The 14,775-nt window shown below is 33.5% G+C and overlaps 1 protein-coding gene across 5 annotated transcripts; it reads left to right on the forward strand.

Annotated features, from left to right (window-relative positions):
• Window positions 1–9,536: 9,536 nt before the first annotated feature.
• Window positions 9,537–14,468, forward strand: LOC127869482 (uncharacterized). Of its 5 annotated transcripts, none has more exons than XM_052412102.1 (5): window positions 9,537–9,658; window positions 11,982–12,074; window positions 12,967–13,065; window positions 13,546–13,626; window positions 14,045–14,468. In XM_052412102.1, the coding sequence occupies exons 1-5, from the start codon at window positions 9,601–9,603 to the stop codon at window positions 14,176–14,178; spliced, it is 465 nt and encodes a 154-aa protein (XP_052268062.1). In that variant the 5' UTR covers window positions 9,537–9,600; the 3' UTR covers window positions 14,179–14,468. The 5 variants fall into 5 exon arrangements, 4 of the variants coding, with proteins under 4 accessions (XP_052268062.1, XP_052268063.1, XP_052268064.1 ...); XM_052412103.1 differs by having other exon boundaries at window positions 12,985–13,065; XM_052412104.1 differs by lacking the exon at window positions 11,982–12,074 and having other exon boundaries at window positions 9,586–9,658.
• Window positions 14,469–14,775: the final 307 nt, after the last annotated feature.

The following is a 14,775-nucleotide window of genomic DNA, read 5'->3' on the forward strand; positions in this document are numbered from 1 at the left end:
CATCTAGAAACGGAAAATTCACAATTTCAAAGTTAAAATCGTCCCGTTTGTCGTATAAACTAGTTTTGATCAAATTATTATTAATAGTTAAATGTAAGTCTAAATACGCAGCGTCTGTATTGGATATACACGATCTATTTAAGACTAGTTCTTTTGGGTAGATTTTGTGAATATATTGTTCAAATAATGGATTATCTAAATTAAGTATGTCATCAATGTACCTACTAGTAAGGTTAAAACAATTAATCAAATCTACTTGCTTAGTTTTAGATAATTCTAACATAAATTCGCTTTCATAACAATATAAAAAAAGGTCAGCTATAAGTGGCGCACAATTAGTACCCATAGGAACGCCAATAATTTGTTTAAATATTTTACCATTAAATTCAACAAACAAGTTATCCAAAAGAAAAGTAAGTGCTGCACAAAAGTCAAGACCAGTCCAAATGATGTAATTATCTAATATCTGATTAGTAAAAAAAGCTGTTTTAGTGTTTAAAGCTAGATACAAACATTTCTCTCTAGCAAAAGTTTTTTCAATCAAAGAAACAAGTTTGGATTTTATTAAAGCGTGAGGAAGCGTTGTATATAGTGTCGAAAAATCATAAGTACTTACCTGTGACACCTTATATTTTTTATTTTCAATTTTATCAATAACTTCTAAGGTGTTTTTTATTGACCAAAATAGGTTAATATTACTATTTTCATAAACTTTATTACAAAATTTAGCTATATGATATCTAATAGCACTCAATGCAGATGTAAGATACACTGATAATTGTTTGGTGGTACAAGACACTGAATTAGCGATAAAACGACTTTTATATGGCGTCTTATGTAATTTAGGTATCCAGTAAAGTGATGGCAATTTCTTGTCAGTAATATTGACTATTACATTTAACTTTATGCATTGCGCAATATGGTCGGTAATAATTTCATTAGGTTGCTTATTGTACTCACAATATGATGTAGTTTGTGAAAGTTCTTGTGAAATAGTTTGAACATAAAACACTCGTCATATTATGATAACATTATTAGCAGCCTTATCAGCAGGAACTAAGACGAATTTAGATTTTAAGTCTTCAAGCAATTTACAGAGATTTTGTTTATTAAATTTAGGTGAATGTGGTAGGGCCAAAGGATGTGTATCATAAAAAAATATTTTATTCATGGCCATACTAAATATTTTTGTTTTCCAATCATTGAGTGCAGTAATTTCAGCATTTTCCTTCCTGCACCATTTAGTGCAATAATCATGTAAGGATGTTACGATATTCTTAATGCAGTCATCAAAATCAACAGGAATAGGCAGTCTGTACTTAGGGCCTCTGCGTAGCAGATTTCTAAGGTTTTTATTTTGAATGAAATTAAGGTCCCCAGTAATAATATGTCCAACTGGACCATATATATATTTAGAACTAGTACAGTCACATAATGTAGGACAATTTCTAATTACATTTTTATCTGTGGAAATAGAATTATAATTAAAAACGATACTTCTTACAGGTCTACTATATTTGTAGCAAATAAGTGGTGATTCAGTATTGCGGAAATAAGGGGGAATCAACCGACGTACATTTTAATCATTGAATATTTTAGGAAGGTCAATTAAATCAAGACCTTTGTTACAAAACTCAATTTTGATACGATTTCTAGTTTTGTTAAGTACATTTTCAATAAAAGGTTTAAGATAGTAGTCAGTGAAAGATTCAATAATACAAGCACATTCATATAGAGGGTCAGATTGAAGTAAAATAAGTTTACATTCCTTATCAATATGCGCCAACGAAGAAACAGAAAGAGAGCAAAGTGCACTTAGTAATTTATGTTTACCCCCATTTTGTAATACTGTGTAGCAATCATTTAAAGAAAGCAGACGTTTAAATTTACGCCTTAAGTTACCATTTTTCCTAATGCCATGTGAACGTTTATTTCTTAGACGTTTACTAAACAGAGAAAATGAATTAATCGATTTATTTTTAGAAATTGTTCCAACATTTAGAATATTATCATTTAATCCGAGTGGGTAAGCTGATTGCAAACGTTTAATCCATTCAAATTCTGACATGCACCTTGCTTTTAATTGGCACTGACTTGAAGTACTATTATTAAAAATAAGTTGCTCCACAGGTTGAATTGAAATATTTGTTACGCTATGACCTGTTTTATTAAAGTGCTGGTAAATGAAGTTATAAAATTTATTGTTATTTTTAATTTTAAAAAAATGTTCCCTAAAACGTGTTTTAAGTGATCTACCCGTCTGCCCAACGTATTGCGCACCACAACAGGGTACATTTCAAGTAATAACATAAACCACATGCATAGAATTTCATGAGACATCGGATTTAATATTAACTGAAAATTTGCGGTTATTAACCGATGAAAGAATAAAAGAGGACATATTTAAAAACTTGCAACATAAACACTTCCTGGAGTTGCACTTATTTATTGTAGGATACCGATTACACGGAGCTAAATTACGCTGCGAACTAGAACCCAGCCGCATTGTACCTCCAATGAAAGATGTTCGAAGTAAACTTAATTTGACTGTAGGTTTAGAAAAAAGTAATTGTCTATAATTTAACGGCAAATGAATACTACGTGTAATCGGAATTCTCAATGGTGAGAGAACAACTTTCGGGTTTTTTGTAATCAATCTGTCCATAGGTTTTTTATTTGGCGAAACCACCAATCTTATAATCACATTAATACACATTGCCAAGTCAACATACATAAAAGAGTAAGAGGCAGCTTGTCAGATAATGGTCTGTAAAAAGTCAGTATAACCTGCAGAACTCTCAATTGATGAACATACACGTTTACTTTATAAGTACAGAGAATGTATAAGAATCTAAGTATAAGAAAGGTCTTAAACAAGGTTTCTTAAAAAATAATAAAAACACAATACCGCTACCAGCCTCTGAAGGCTGAAAATATAACAACATCGAAGATATGTACGGGGATACACGCTACTGCATCCACGCAGCACACATCAAACTGTTGTGCAATGCAATATAAAGAAGTGAAACTCCAGCTGCTGGAGCAGTATTGAATTTTCATTAAAAACAATTAGTTGGTCCTTTATTTAAGGCAAGTGACCGATTGCCCAAACAGTACAAAACAGCACAATACAGCACAATACAAACCAACATATACACAAAATATGAATAAAGCTGGGGTCACCGCCTTGGAACGGTCAATGCAAAGCATTGGGGGTTTAAACCTGGTTATAGAGCGCTCAACCTCACACTTGGCCCAGCAATATTCATAATACATTTAAGTGTAAATAAAATTTAACGTCATAGCATTGTAACTCAAATTAAACAATAATAAAAGGGAATTAAAACGCATTCAATTTAATTACTATTTAATTACTCAATTGCATTGAAGATACAAGAGTAACAGAATTACAACTTTTTGACGAACGATCAAATAAAACTATTAACAATTGTCAACTACATTCCTTCTTTATAGAAAAGATTTGAGAATGTAGAATCATAGAGTTCATATCTCAGATAATCATCGCGCAAATACAGGAAGAAGCAGCAATAATGGGTGTAAAAATTCCATATTACATAGCTTGGTTGTTTATGTGACTGCTAAACAAATTAAAAATAATTAAATCAAACAAGAAACGCCTATCAGAGAGAAAATATAAATAAAATGGAACATTATAAACCCAATGACCTATGCATGTAGATTACAACTGGGAAAGTCGGTCGTATGACGTCACAAAAATCCATAATGACATAATGACGTGAACAAATTCCAAGGGCAGTACTAAATAAAAATATTAATGGGGCTGTGCTACTAATAAAACAAGTTTACGTGATTTAATATTAAGAAGCAAATGAATACAAATGGTAATACCATTAAAGCGACATTATTGGAATCAAACAGTATATAGGTGTTTTGACAACTGAAGACAGAAATGATTTGATGTACGATTTGAGTCCAAATGTAGTTTACATGCAGATTTGTTCATACGACACAATGACACAATTTTATTCAACAGTGAAAAATGCCTTATAATAATGTAGTATTCATGCAGATTTGTTCATACGACACAATGACAAAATTTTATTCAACAGTGAAAAATGCCTATAATATCACTAATGATTCCAAATTTTAAGGGAAGAAAGATATAGTGAATCGAAAACCATCAAACACGTGTTTTTAAGTATACATAAGCATCGTATCCTTTTGATAAAAACAAGTTAATTAAATTGAAAAGTTTAATATGAACATTTGGTTTAACATATTTTAATTTGCGGACACGCTTCAAAACATCTCCATAAAATGATGGATGGGAGATTCCATTATTTAAATGCCATTTTAAAGAAACATTATATTTTGAAATTAAATCACCATACTTAGAGTAAAATCTAGCAAATTTATTTCTTAGGTTATGATACAAAAAGCCTTGTTTTAGCAATTTTTTAGTTAATATTAAATTACGATCATTAAAATCTTTAATACACGAACATGCTCTAGCATAACGTACCAACTGCGAAATGTAAATACCATAGGAAGGTCCTTTAGGGATGTTGCCATCTAGAAACGGAAAATTCACAATTTCAAAGTTAAAATCGTCCCGTTTGTCGTATAAACTAGTTTTGATCAAATTATTAGCATCGCAAAGACGAGCGAATGGCAAACTGTTTAACAAATGAAATGCAGCAAATGAGCGAACATCACCCAATTTAAATCACTGACATTTCGACATGAGTATTAATGTTTTGTCTTTCTTTTAGAATCTTGTTTGATGAAAAACAGGGGTAGTGCTTTGTGTTCCGTAAACAGTTTGAATAAAGGATGTTTTATTGTTATGACGTTTTGATATCAATTCTTATGTTTTGAAAGTACATACATACTATTTGGACAGTCATTATAAGCTCTAGGCCCTATTGTTTTTAGTAAACAGACGTTATTTTTGATTATCTTGTAAACTTGCATCCGATGGTTTCAAACGTAGCGCTTTTTCGGGAAGCCCGTATATTCTTAAACAGTATATGCTTATTGGTAGGGCTGGTTATACTTTAAAATGTTGTTATTACATTCATAATAAATAGAGACCCATAATTAGTTGTATTGGAACAGCTTGCTCATTCAGGTTAGAAAACTGTATACATAGTGTTTTTGGTTGAATGAGTTTTTCTGTTTTTATTTTTTTTTTCGATAGACTTAAATGTTTAATATAATCAAACGGAATCTTGATAAAAACTATGGACACATGCGGAGTAGAGTCCGGTTAAACATAAAATAGGACACGATTATTTTTTTGTGCATTTATATCGTTATGGACATTATACTAGTATACTTATATAGATGCGCAACCAATTAAAAATACAACGTATCAGTGTATTCAACCAAATATGTCAATATAGTAAGGTATTAATATTTTTTATTTTTTTTATGATAATGGGTTATGATTATGCAGCCCCAGACGTAGCATGTGCACGTTTCATAAATAAGCACGCACTGAACTTTATTGCTCAGCCATGGCGTGGAGCCATATGACAAAGTTATTGAAATATAGTGAGTAATTAACGAACAGTTCGCCAGGGACTTTATACTACTATTTTTAAATTGTCTTTTTTATTTTATTACCATGCTTCATTATACAATAATCATAATAAACTCGCATTACGCGACTGGATTTTTCCTCAATGTATGATTTATTCAGACTATTACCAATATTATATTTAAAAAGAAGTAAGAATCGATAAAATTAGGAAAAAGTGAAAGTGTGAAGTTGTATAATTATCGTATCGTTACACGTTTTAACGACTTAAGGTATTATACTTGATATAGCAATACCGTGACCTGATATTTATTACTTTCCTATCTTGACCCGATGTTAGATCCGAACCACAACAAATACTATATATCTGTTTACTGGTCAGCTTGCTTTTCGCACCCCCAGTAGAGTATATGGAATGACAATTACGTTTGCGCAAATATCCACATTTTCGATTTATAATTACACCAAAGCTAAAGTATGCATGCATTCATGAGTTGTTAAAACTTCCAAGGGTTAACTCTCGCGTATTATTATACGAGTTTTTGACAATATTAAGTCGATAATGTTAAGAGATGTCAATCTATCCTATCGCATATTTCATTTTCAGAAAGGTGTGAAAGGTTTGTACGTTAAGACATTTTCCTTAAACAGGGTAAATTCTCCGTTATATTTAATCTTTCTATATTTCAAGTCGCTGAAATACCGAGTACATTATCAAAACAATGCAATCCAATTTTCCTTAATTTTGTGATAATTTTTTAGAGCATTTTGCGATATCATGACCTATTCACCGAGATCTAGTACTTCTAATAACAATCGTGTATAAGAACTATTAGTATAAGATGTTTCAGTAAACCTCAAAATGTATTTGGTAGTACTATCATCATGTATATTAGTCTGAAAGGGGCCTTTTCACAGATTTTGGCATGTTTTGAAGTTTGTCATTAAATGCTTTATATTGATAAATGGAAACATAAAATTTAAAAAGCTCCAGTAAAAAATCAAAAATAAAATTTAAAAAAGGAAAAAAAGTAGCCCGCAGCAGGCTCGAACCAGTGACCCTCGGAAACCTGAAGTAAAAACGCATTAGCCAACTGAGCTATCCTGCCAAACATACATAAGTTGCGTATTTTATACATTATATAAGCAACAACAGAACTCTCCAAATTATTCAATCGTTTCGCGTTGCAACGCTTTATAATTTTTAGGTTTTTAAATCGTCAAAAGATGCATATAATGGCTATGTTAGACCATGGCAAACGTTCAGTAATACTGTTTGCTCACAAATATCATAACTAAACCGAAAATTTGCGAATCTGAAACAACTTTTTTTAATTTTGTCAATTTACCAAACCGTGGAAAGATCCCTTTAATTCGTTATTCGTTTTTGGCCTTGGCCCCAAGGCCATAGAAATGATACAAATTTCTGAGCCTATCCGAATTGGCTGGCTGCCAAAAACCAAATTCCCAAAACTCCGATTAACCACTTAATTCATGGGCAATATAAGTAGTTCTTCGCAGATCTCAGTAACACGCCTTGTAAATACAGAACATCACTATATAACATGACAGTGTCATAAAAAGTATAAAAAATATTATTGAAGCAAAATTGCTAAGCATTGGCTAGAATAAGTTCCTCACTTGACAGGCCGAAAATATACGAGTTTTTATGGAGACAGTTAGAATTTTTTTTTCTGAGACATGTTTCGCACACATTATATTTGGTATTTATAAACATATTTTAAAATATTGTTATTTTATTTTGCGTTAACAAGACATTCCAGAAAAAAAGAAAATAAAGAAACAAAACAAATATTCACGATCATTCTCGGAAATAGACGAAGTAACCGGATATGATATTTCATTGCGCAGATCGAGCGTGCAAATCGAGCGCGAAAAGTTCCACCTGAGACAGAGTACACAATCTGTACACCGTTCTTTATCAGGGTAAGTGGATTTTCTTTTGTACATACATTACAAAGGAAGTAAGAGTGTTTTCCTGATCTGTTAATTATGTAATAGAAAGCTATTTTAGGCTATTGAAAGTGATTTATTTGACGCCAACAATAACTGTTTTTTGTGGCCATATTGTTGTTGTTGTTGTTGTATATCTTCACCGCCTATGTAGACGAAGCTCTACCAGATATGTAGAGTTGAACAAAAGGTTATCGTTCCCACCACCAGTATCGTGTAGTCCTCCACCGTCACTGTAGTATATAAACAAATATTGTCTTTTCTTACAGTTTCTGAGCTCTTGCTCTTGTGTTCAAGTTTTTGATAAAGTCAAATCTGTCCTTTTCGACACCCGTTTAATTCCGACACCTTTGATATTTTTACCGATATCAAACAAATTTTCGGGGGCTTTAAAGATACTGATCTTCAGATTGCGTAGATGAAAAAATCAAAGTAAATTTTAGATTATTCCGACTTTTTGTTATTAACGTTAAGAAGACATCACAATGTTGTTAAGGGCTTGACGCATATTGTTTGCCACTGAAATGCACTGAAATAATAAGAATTTCACATTTTTATCGATATAATGTTAACCCCGTTTGCCACGACCGGTGGGGGTGGGTAAACATTGTCTTAATGATTACAAAAAACGCTTCTCGAATATATGGTTACATAGCCTTGATAGCTAAGGCGTCGTGACTTTTGCTCAAACGTCATTTGACCCGCGGTTCCCGGTTTCGAATCCAACCATGAGCGTATATTTAGCTATGCCAAGTATATCAATAGTGACCTCCCTTGCGGAAGCTTATGAATATTCATTAATGGCCAAACGTGACCCGAGTATTGGTACCAACTTATTACGATCTGAAATAAGTCTCAAACGGCGACGATGGGTGCAAAAATTCTCATTTTAAAAAAAGAGAAATGATGAAATTTATCGAAAAACGTCCATTTTTCAATGTAATCGTTCTTTTTGTACAAGAAAACTAAATTCGAAAAATTCAAAACATGTTTCCAACCGTAAGCAAGACGATTACGGTGTGTTTTCTACTGTATCTTGCAGTAAAAGAGCGTGGATCCGATTACATTTACTTCAGATTAGTCACTAAACTTCTTCCAAAGCACACTAAATCTAGACCCAGGCCTTCAGCGCCTACAGCGCTTTGATTTATTTTGTTTCGATGCTTATACTTTTATATTTCGTCCCATATTTAATTATCTATATTGCCATATGAGTACACACCTTGTATGATATTATCGGGCACTTTAAAGCTACGAATTATACCAAAATGTTCTAACGTTAAACATGTATTCAAGTCTTCATTAATGTTTAAGGTCACTCCATATCCCTAATGGCTCAGTTTGAAAAACACCTGGCGTTGTTTATAACTGCATCCAAATGTTTAAGACAGTGAGCAAGTATTAATGTATTGCGTTAAGTCATCTAAATAATATATAAGCGTCAAAGTATTCATTTCCTAAGTTTTTAATGTTTAAAGCGCGGATATTATTCATCTTTGCCGGAATGGTACATTAAAAATAAAGCGAAATTTTCAGAGGAAAATATGATGTTAGCAAAAGTCATCAATTTTAAACGTATTTCGCTTGCATCTGCATCATTTCATATTTCCTCTTCATACCCCAACATAATGCATCTTTACATTTATGTGCAACATAATTTTTTCACGATAACCATTGTTTGCGTGCTCGTCTTAGACGATCTACTTACGTTTTCATTCATTGATGTCGATTCCATTCAAGCATTTACCTATTTATGAAATACCGAGGTAATCATTTGCGGATATCGATACTTACTTCGGCTTTATAAGCATTATTAGCACTTACATTTGCGTAGATGAAATACGCATATTAAATATGAATGCTTGAAATAGAACGTGGTGTCCCTTTAAGTAAGTGAAGAATACACTCTTTCCGAAGCATTTGAACTGAATAAAGATTAGTAACAACCACTCTTAATTGGTACGCCCTTGTAAAACGAGATATGGTTGCCGTCATTATAAGTAGTTAGAACCGCAGGTGCAGTTTCACAACTTATCGTAGAAATGTTATTCTCCATGCTTGTTTCATCTGGTCATTTAGATTTTGGATATTGATGAGACATAATGTTGACATTAACGACATATGTTGCTTCCTTTGTTTTATGTTATTATGTTTCATCGGGTGAGTACTGAATTGTTATGTCAATGCTTTGCTTCATCAACTACCCAGTGGGCATCCAACGTTGCTGCAACGTTGTATTTAGGTTGCATTCGAATGTTGCAGTTTGGTTGTACCAATGGTCTATATGAAAGTTTTCCCGACGTTTTTTCTCAACGTTGCTGCGACGTTTTTTCCCAACGTTGCTGCAACGTTGTATTTAGGTCGCATTAAAACGCAGTATTTTTAAATTCTATTTTTTTTTTAAATATAAAATTAAAATAACAAAAATATTTATTGCCAACCGCTCTTTCGATTAGAATCGGCAGTTATGGACATTTTCGAGTTCGTTTCTTAGAAACTAGATTCTACCATTTTAATGCATAACACATCTTAAACAAAATATTTTATCCGGCGATTTTGAGTTAAAGTTCATCTTTAGCATCATTAAGTTTAAGCAACTGATCTGTAAAATTAAAAAAAAATGAATTTCTAAAATTTACAAGAAATCATATTTTCATTGATGCTTTGCATGAACTGTATTATTATAAAGAACGATTCCTACTCGGGGAGAGTTTTATTATCTCCTCTATAGACACCAAGTACTGGTTCTTTCTAGGAAACGGACTCAACAGTGTGCATATCTGCCGATAATACTCGAAAGAGCGGTTGGCAGTAAATAGTTTGTTTACTTTTTTTAATATTTAAAAAAAAAGAATTAAAAAATACTACGTTTGAATGCAACCTAAATACAACGTTGCAGCAACGTTTTGAATAAAAACGTCGGGAAAACTTTCATATACACCATTGTGACAACCAAACTGACACGTTTGAATGCAACCTAAATACAACGTTGCAGCAACGTTGGAAAAAAACGTCGGGAAAACTTTCATATAGACCATTGGTACAACCAAACTGCAACGTTCGAATGCAACCTAAATACAACTTTGCAGCAACGTTGGAAAAAAATGTCGGGAAAACTTTCATATACACCATTGTGACAACCAAACTGCAACGTTTGAATGCAACCTAAATACAACGTTACAGCAACGTTGGAAAAAAACGTCGAGAAAACTTTCATATAGACCATTGGTAGAACCAAACTGCAACGTTCGAATGCAACCTAAATACAACGTTGCAGCAACGTTGGAAAAAACGTCGGGAAAACTTTCAAATACACCATTGTGACAACCAAACGGCAACGTTTGATGAAACGTCCGGGTAATGTTTTGTATGCAACGTTGTGGCAACGTTCGGTAATGGTTGCCGACGTTGCGACCTAAATATTACGTTGCAGCAACGTTCGCACAACCTTTGATGCCCACTGGGTATGGAAACATAGATACAAGCTATCTAAAAACAACAAATACAAATAATTCATATTAATTTTTCTTTCATCTATTTACATAGTCAATCATAAAAATAGTAATTATCAAACTCTGGATAGAAATACTTGAATTCAAGTTTTTACTGTCCTTGGGGGTATATAACGTTCCAAACGTACTTCATAACTAACTTTGAAGAAAGATTAGTCTAGTTGCAGTTATAGTTATTTAGTGAACGTCTGCGTGGCTGTAAGGGGATTTTAACCTTCTACTCGCATTGAGCACCGCACAACGTCACAATACACAAAGAAAGAAAACAAGAAAGAATGACATTTCCAGAGGTACTCTTAAATATATCCACTTTTGTAGGATTAAATTTAAGGGTTGACTACTTGTGATCCAATTAAATACAAATGTAAATATAGCTTTAAAAAAACAACAACAAAGAACAACAAAAAACAAACAAAAAAGGCAAAGTGGCGACACATGTTATAGTTTTAATGCTGGCTTTAAGTTTATATCTTTGAGAACTGTACTTGTGTTAGCTATACAATATATTACATTGACGTCGGTTCTTCCAAATGTGCGGTAACCTCTGTCCTTACAGCACCGCTGCAGCTTAACCCTAGTCAGAAGGTGCGCTACGGATTGCTACGCTTGCTGTGCAGTTCACGTACGATTTCAGTTGGATCCTCAGCTACAGCTCTCATAATTACTAACGAATATTTACGATTATCCAATATAACGCGACGATTGGCGTTGTAGGGTTATACAGGATGTTTCACAACCGTTTAGCTACGTTGCTTTTGTTTGTGTCAGCCTGATAATATTCGGGGCTGATGATGTCTAAATCTTTTTAAATAGAAGTGGAGCATCAGAGTCGTTGCTTATTCGTTCAGCGGTACATGTGCATGATTTCATTTATGGTGTTACAAAGAAACTGCTTTCCACAACTTAGTCAAGTTGTTCCCACGTGGTGATATTGTGGTTTGTATTGGTTAATTATAAGTTCTTTTTTTCAGTTTCTGCGTTTTGCGAATCCGTTGATTTACAACCGTGTCCATGTGGACCAATAGTGGATACACACACTTTCTGTTTTATCTGCCCATGTCATAGTAAGGACGAACGTTTTTTGTATTCCACCTTTTTGAACTGTTCAATAGACAATACAATCTTAACCTAATGAATAGTTTCAGTGGACTTGATATCGTGTTCATTGGTTAAAATCTATGCGATCAATCACTAAACAAAACAGAATTAAATTCCCAGAACAAATCTGACGAATCTGCTTATTGCATACATTACTTTTAAACAACGTTTGTTGAAACATAATGTTGTACGTCTGATGTTACATATATGTTGGTAAACAAGTGCATTTTACTTATCGTTGATATATGCTTCAGTATAAGTTGCGTTTTTCCTTAAGTTTGAATGTGCTAATATGGAAAATATAACTTCTCATAAGAAATATTTTTTATTTACCATGTTCATTGAAGGTTTTGAACAAATTTCATTTGACAACTACACAAACACAGACAACTACACAGCCGCCGACAACAACTACTACACAATCTTCGACAACAACACAACCACCGACATCTACACGACAATCAACATCTACACAACCATCGACAACTACACAACCACCGACAACTACACAACCACCGACATCTACACAACCACCGACAATTACACAGCCAACGACAACAACTACTACTTCACAAACACCGACAACAACACAACCACCGACAATTACACAAAATACAACATCTACACAACCAACGACAACTACACAACAAATACCAAGTACACAACCAATGACAACAACCACTACACAACCAACGACATCTACACAACCACCTACAACAACCACTACACTACCAACGACAACTACACAACCACCTTCAACGACAACTTCACAACCAACGTCATCTACACCAATAACAAACACACAAACAACTGCGAAACACACATCAAGACAAACAACACTTACACTGAACGTTACAGTACGGACTTCCAATCCAGTTACTCATCCTAGATCCACAACCACATCTGCTCCAGTGACAACCCCAATAGCTATCGCTTCCACCACATTGAATGAATTTGGTATTGGATTCTTTTGTTTTTCTTTCTTATTGCGTTCTATATTTAACATTTACTGAGGTATAAATGAATGCTGACTTTTAATCTTCAATTATGTCGAGTAAACCTAGAATCAGATACAACTTTATCACAAGGTAAATAATTATTGCATCTGAATAAGTGCAATTAACTACAAAATATTTATATTGACAAAAGTATTGTTATACATGTATAATTTCGGTTACATCGACTGAGAATCAAATACATCTAAAACACGAACTATACTTTCATGATCTCGATAAAAGAAATTCATGAACAATATCATAAACACACGTTTTTACATGTAGTTTATAAATATTTATACTCTTGAGACCAATTGATGCTTGAGATAAACAAGACCAACAGTAAAAAAAGCTTTCATGTGTAATATCCACCAAAGGTTAAAAACCTTTAACGTGTAATAATAACAATTCTAAATTAAAATGCACCGTGACTATTACGCAGGTTGTCCTGCTTTCCCATCGGACTGCCCATCGTCCTGCAGTGATCTCGATGCCAACTTCTGTCCAATTTGTAATTGTGCTGGTAGGTAGACAACTTTGAGCACCTTTGGTGATTAAATATGGTGATTAAATGTCGAGGTATTTATTTTTTTTTTACAATGTACATGTGTATCGCAAAGACGTATACTATTACTACACCCAGAATATTGTCATATTTTATACCTGTCAGAGGTAAACGAGCCAACGTTCCGTAGCTACATATAGCGCTTCAAGACACATTTGACCAATTGTATGTAAGTGGGTTTAAAAGCGAATGTCACATAAAGATATCATACTATAATCCTTATCTTTACCTTTGATCTACAACTTCTTCGGTCAAACAAAAGTTATTGATCATATATCAATATTTCAGTGTAAAAACGGCTAGGTAACCAGTAAGTGTTTGTTTGCTTTGCCAGTTCGTGATCCACACAACAATTCTTCTACGTGTTTACTTTTAGCGGGTTCGGTGACGACCACGCCCAAGCCCACGGGCTGTCCCCAGGTACAGTGTCTGCTGGACTGCGGGGATCCGCCCAAGTTTGTCAAGGATTCCCAGGGCTGCGACCTGTGTCAGTGCGACTTTGGACGATAGAAGACCTCGGGATTGCTTTAGCATGCATACATACACATTTCATTTCCTGTGGTTGACTATTACAGAAACGTTTGCGATAAACATTTTATATTCGTGTTTTATTTGACTGTTAAAGAAACATTTGCGATTTACAACACTTCATGAAATGACATTGTGTTAGTGTTATGAAAAAAAGGACCATAGGTCAATGTTTCCAATCGGCGTTCTGTTTGAATTCGAAGCAAGATATGTGAAATAGAATGATAAATAAGAATGTGCAACGTATTGATGTAATAAAACTTTACTGCCTTGGTTGTATTTACTAACTTGCATAGATGGCTTTGGTGGATTTGTGCTTTATTGTATAAATCAAAGGGCGGGATTTTAATCTAAAATACAAGAAATTGACGATGCTAATTAATTAAATTGTCATCAGATATGGTGACAATAAGCCATCAAATCAAGACTTCGGAATTCTCCACATAAAAATATCATTTTTATAAAATGGGATAATGACATGTATAATTGCGTTTTTCTACAGCCGATGATCGTCTACATCTGATATGTATTGTGATAACATGATGCATTTGTCACGTTCTTCTTTCTAATCTTGCTTTT

The sequence above is a fragment of the Dreissena polymorpha genome, chromosome 2, assembly GCF_020536995.1.
Source record: "Dreissena polymorpha isolate Duluth1 chromosome 2, UMN_Dpol_1.0, whole genome shotgun sequence".
Lineage (NCBI taxonomy): Eukaryota > Metazoa > Mollusca > Bivalvia > Myida > Dreissenidae > Dreissena > Dreissena polymorpha.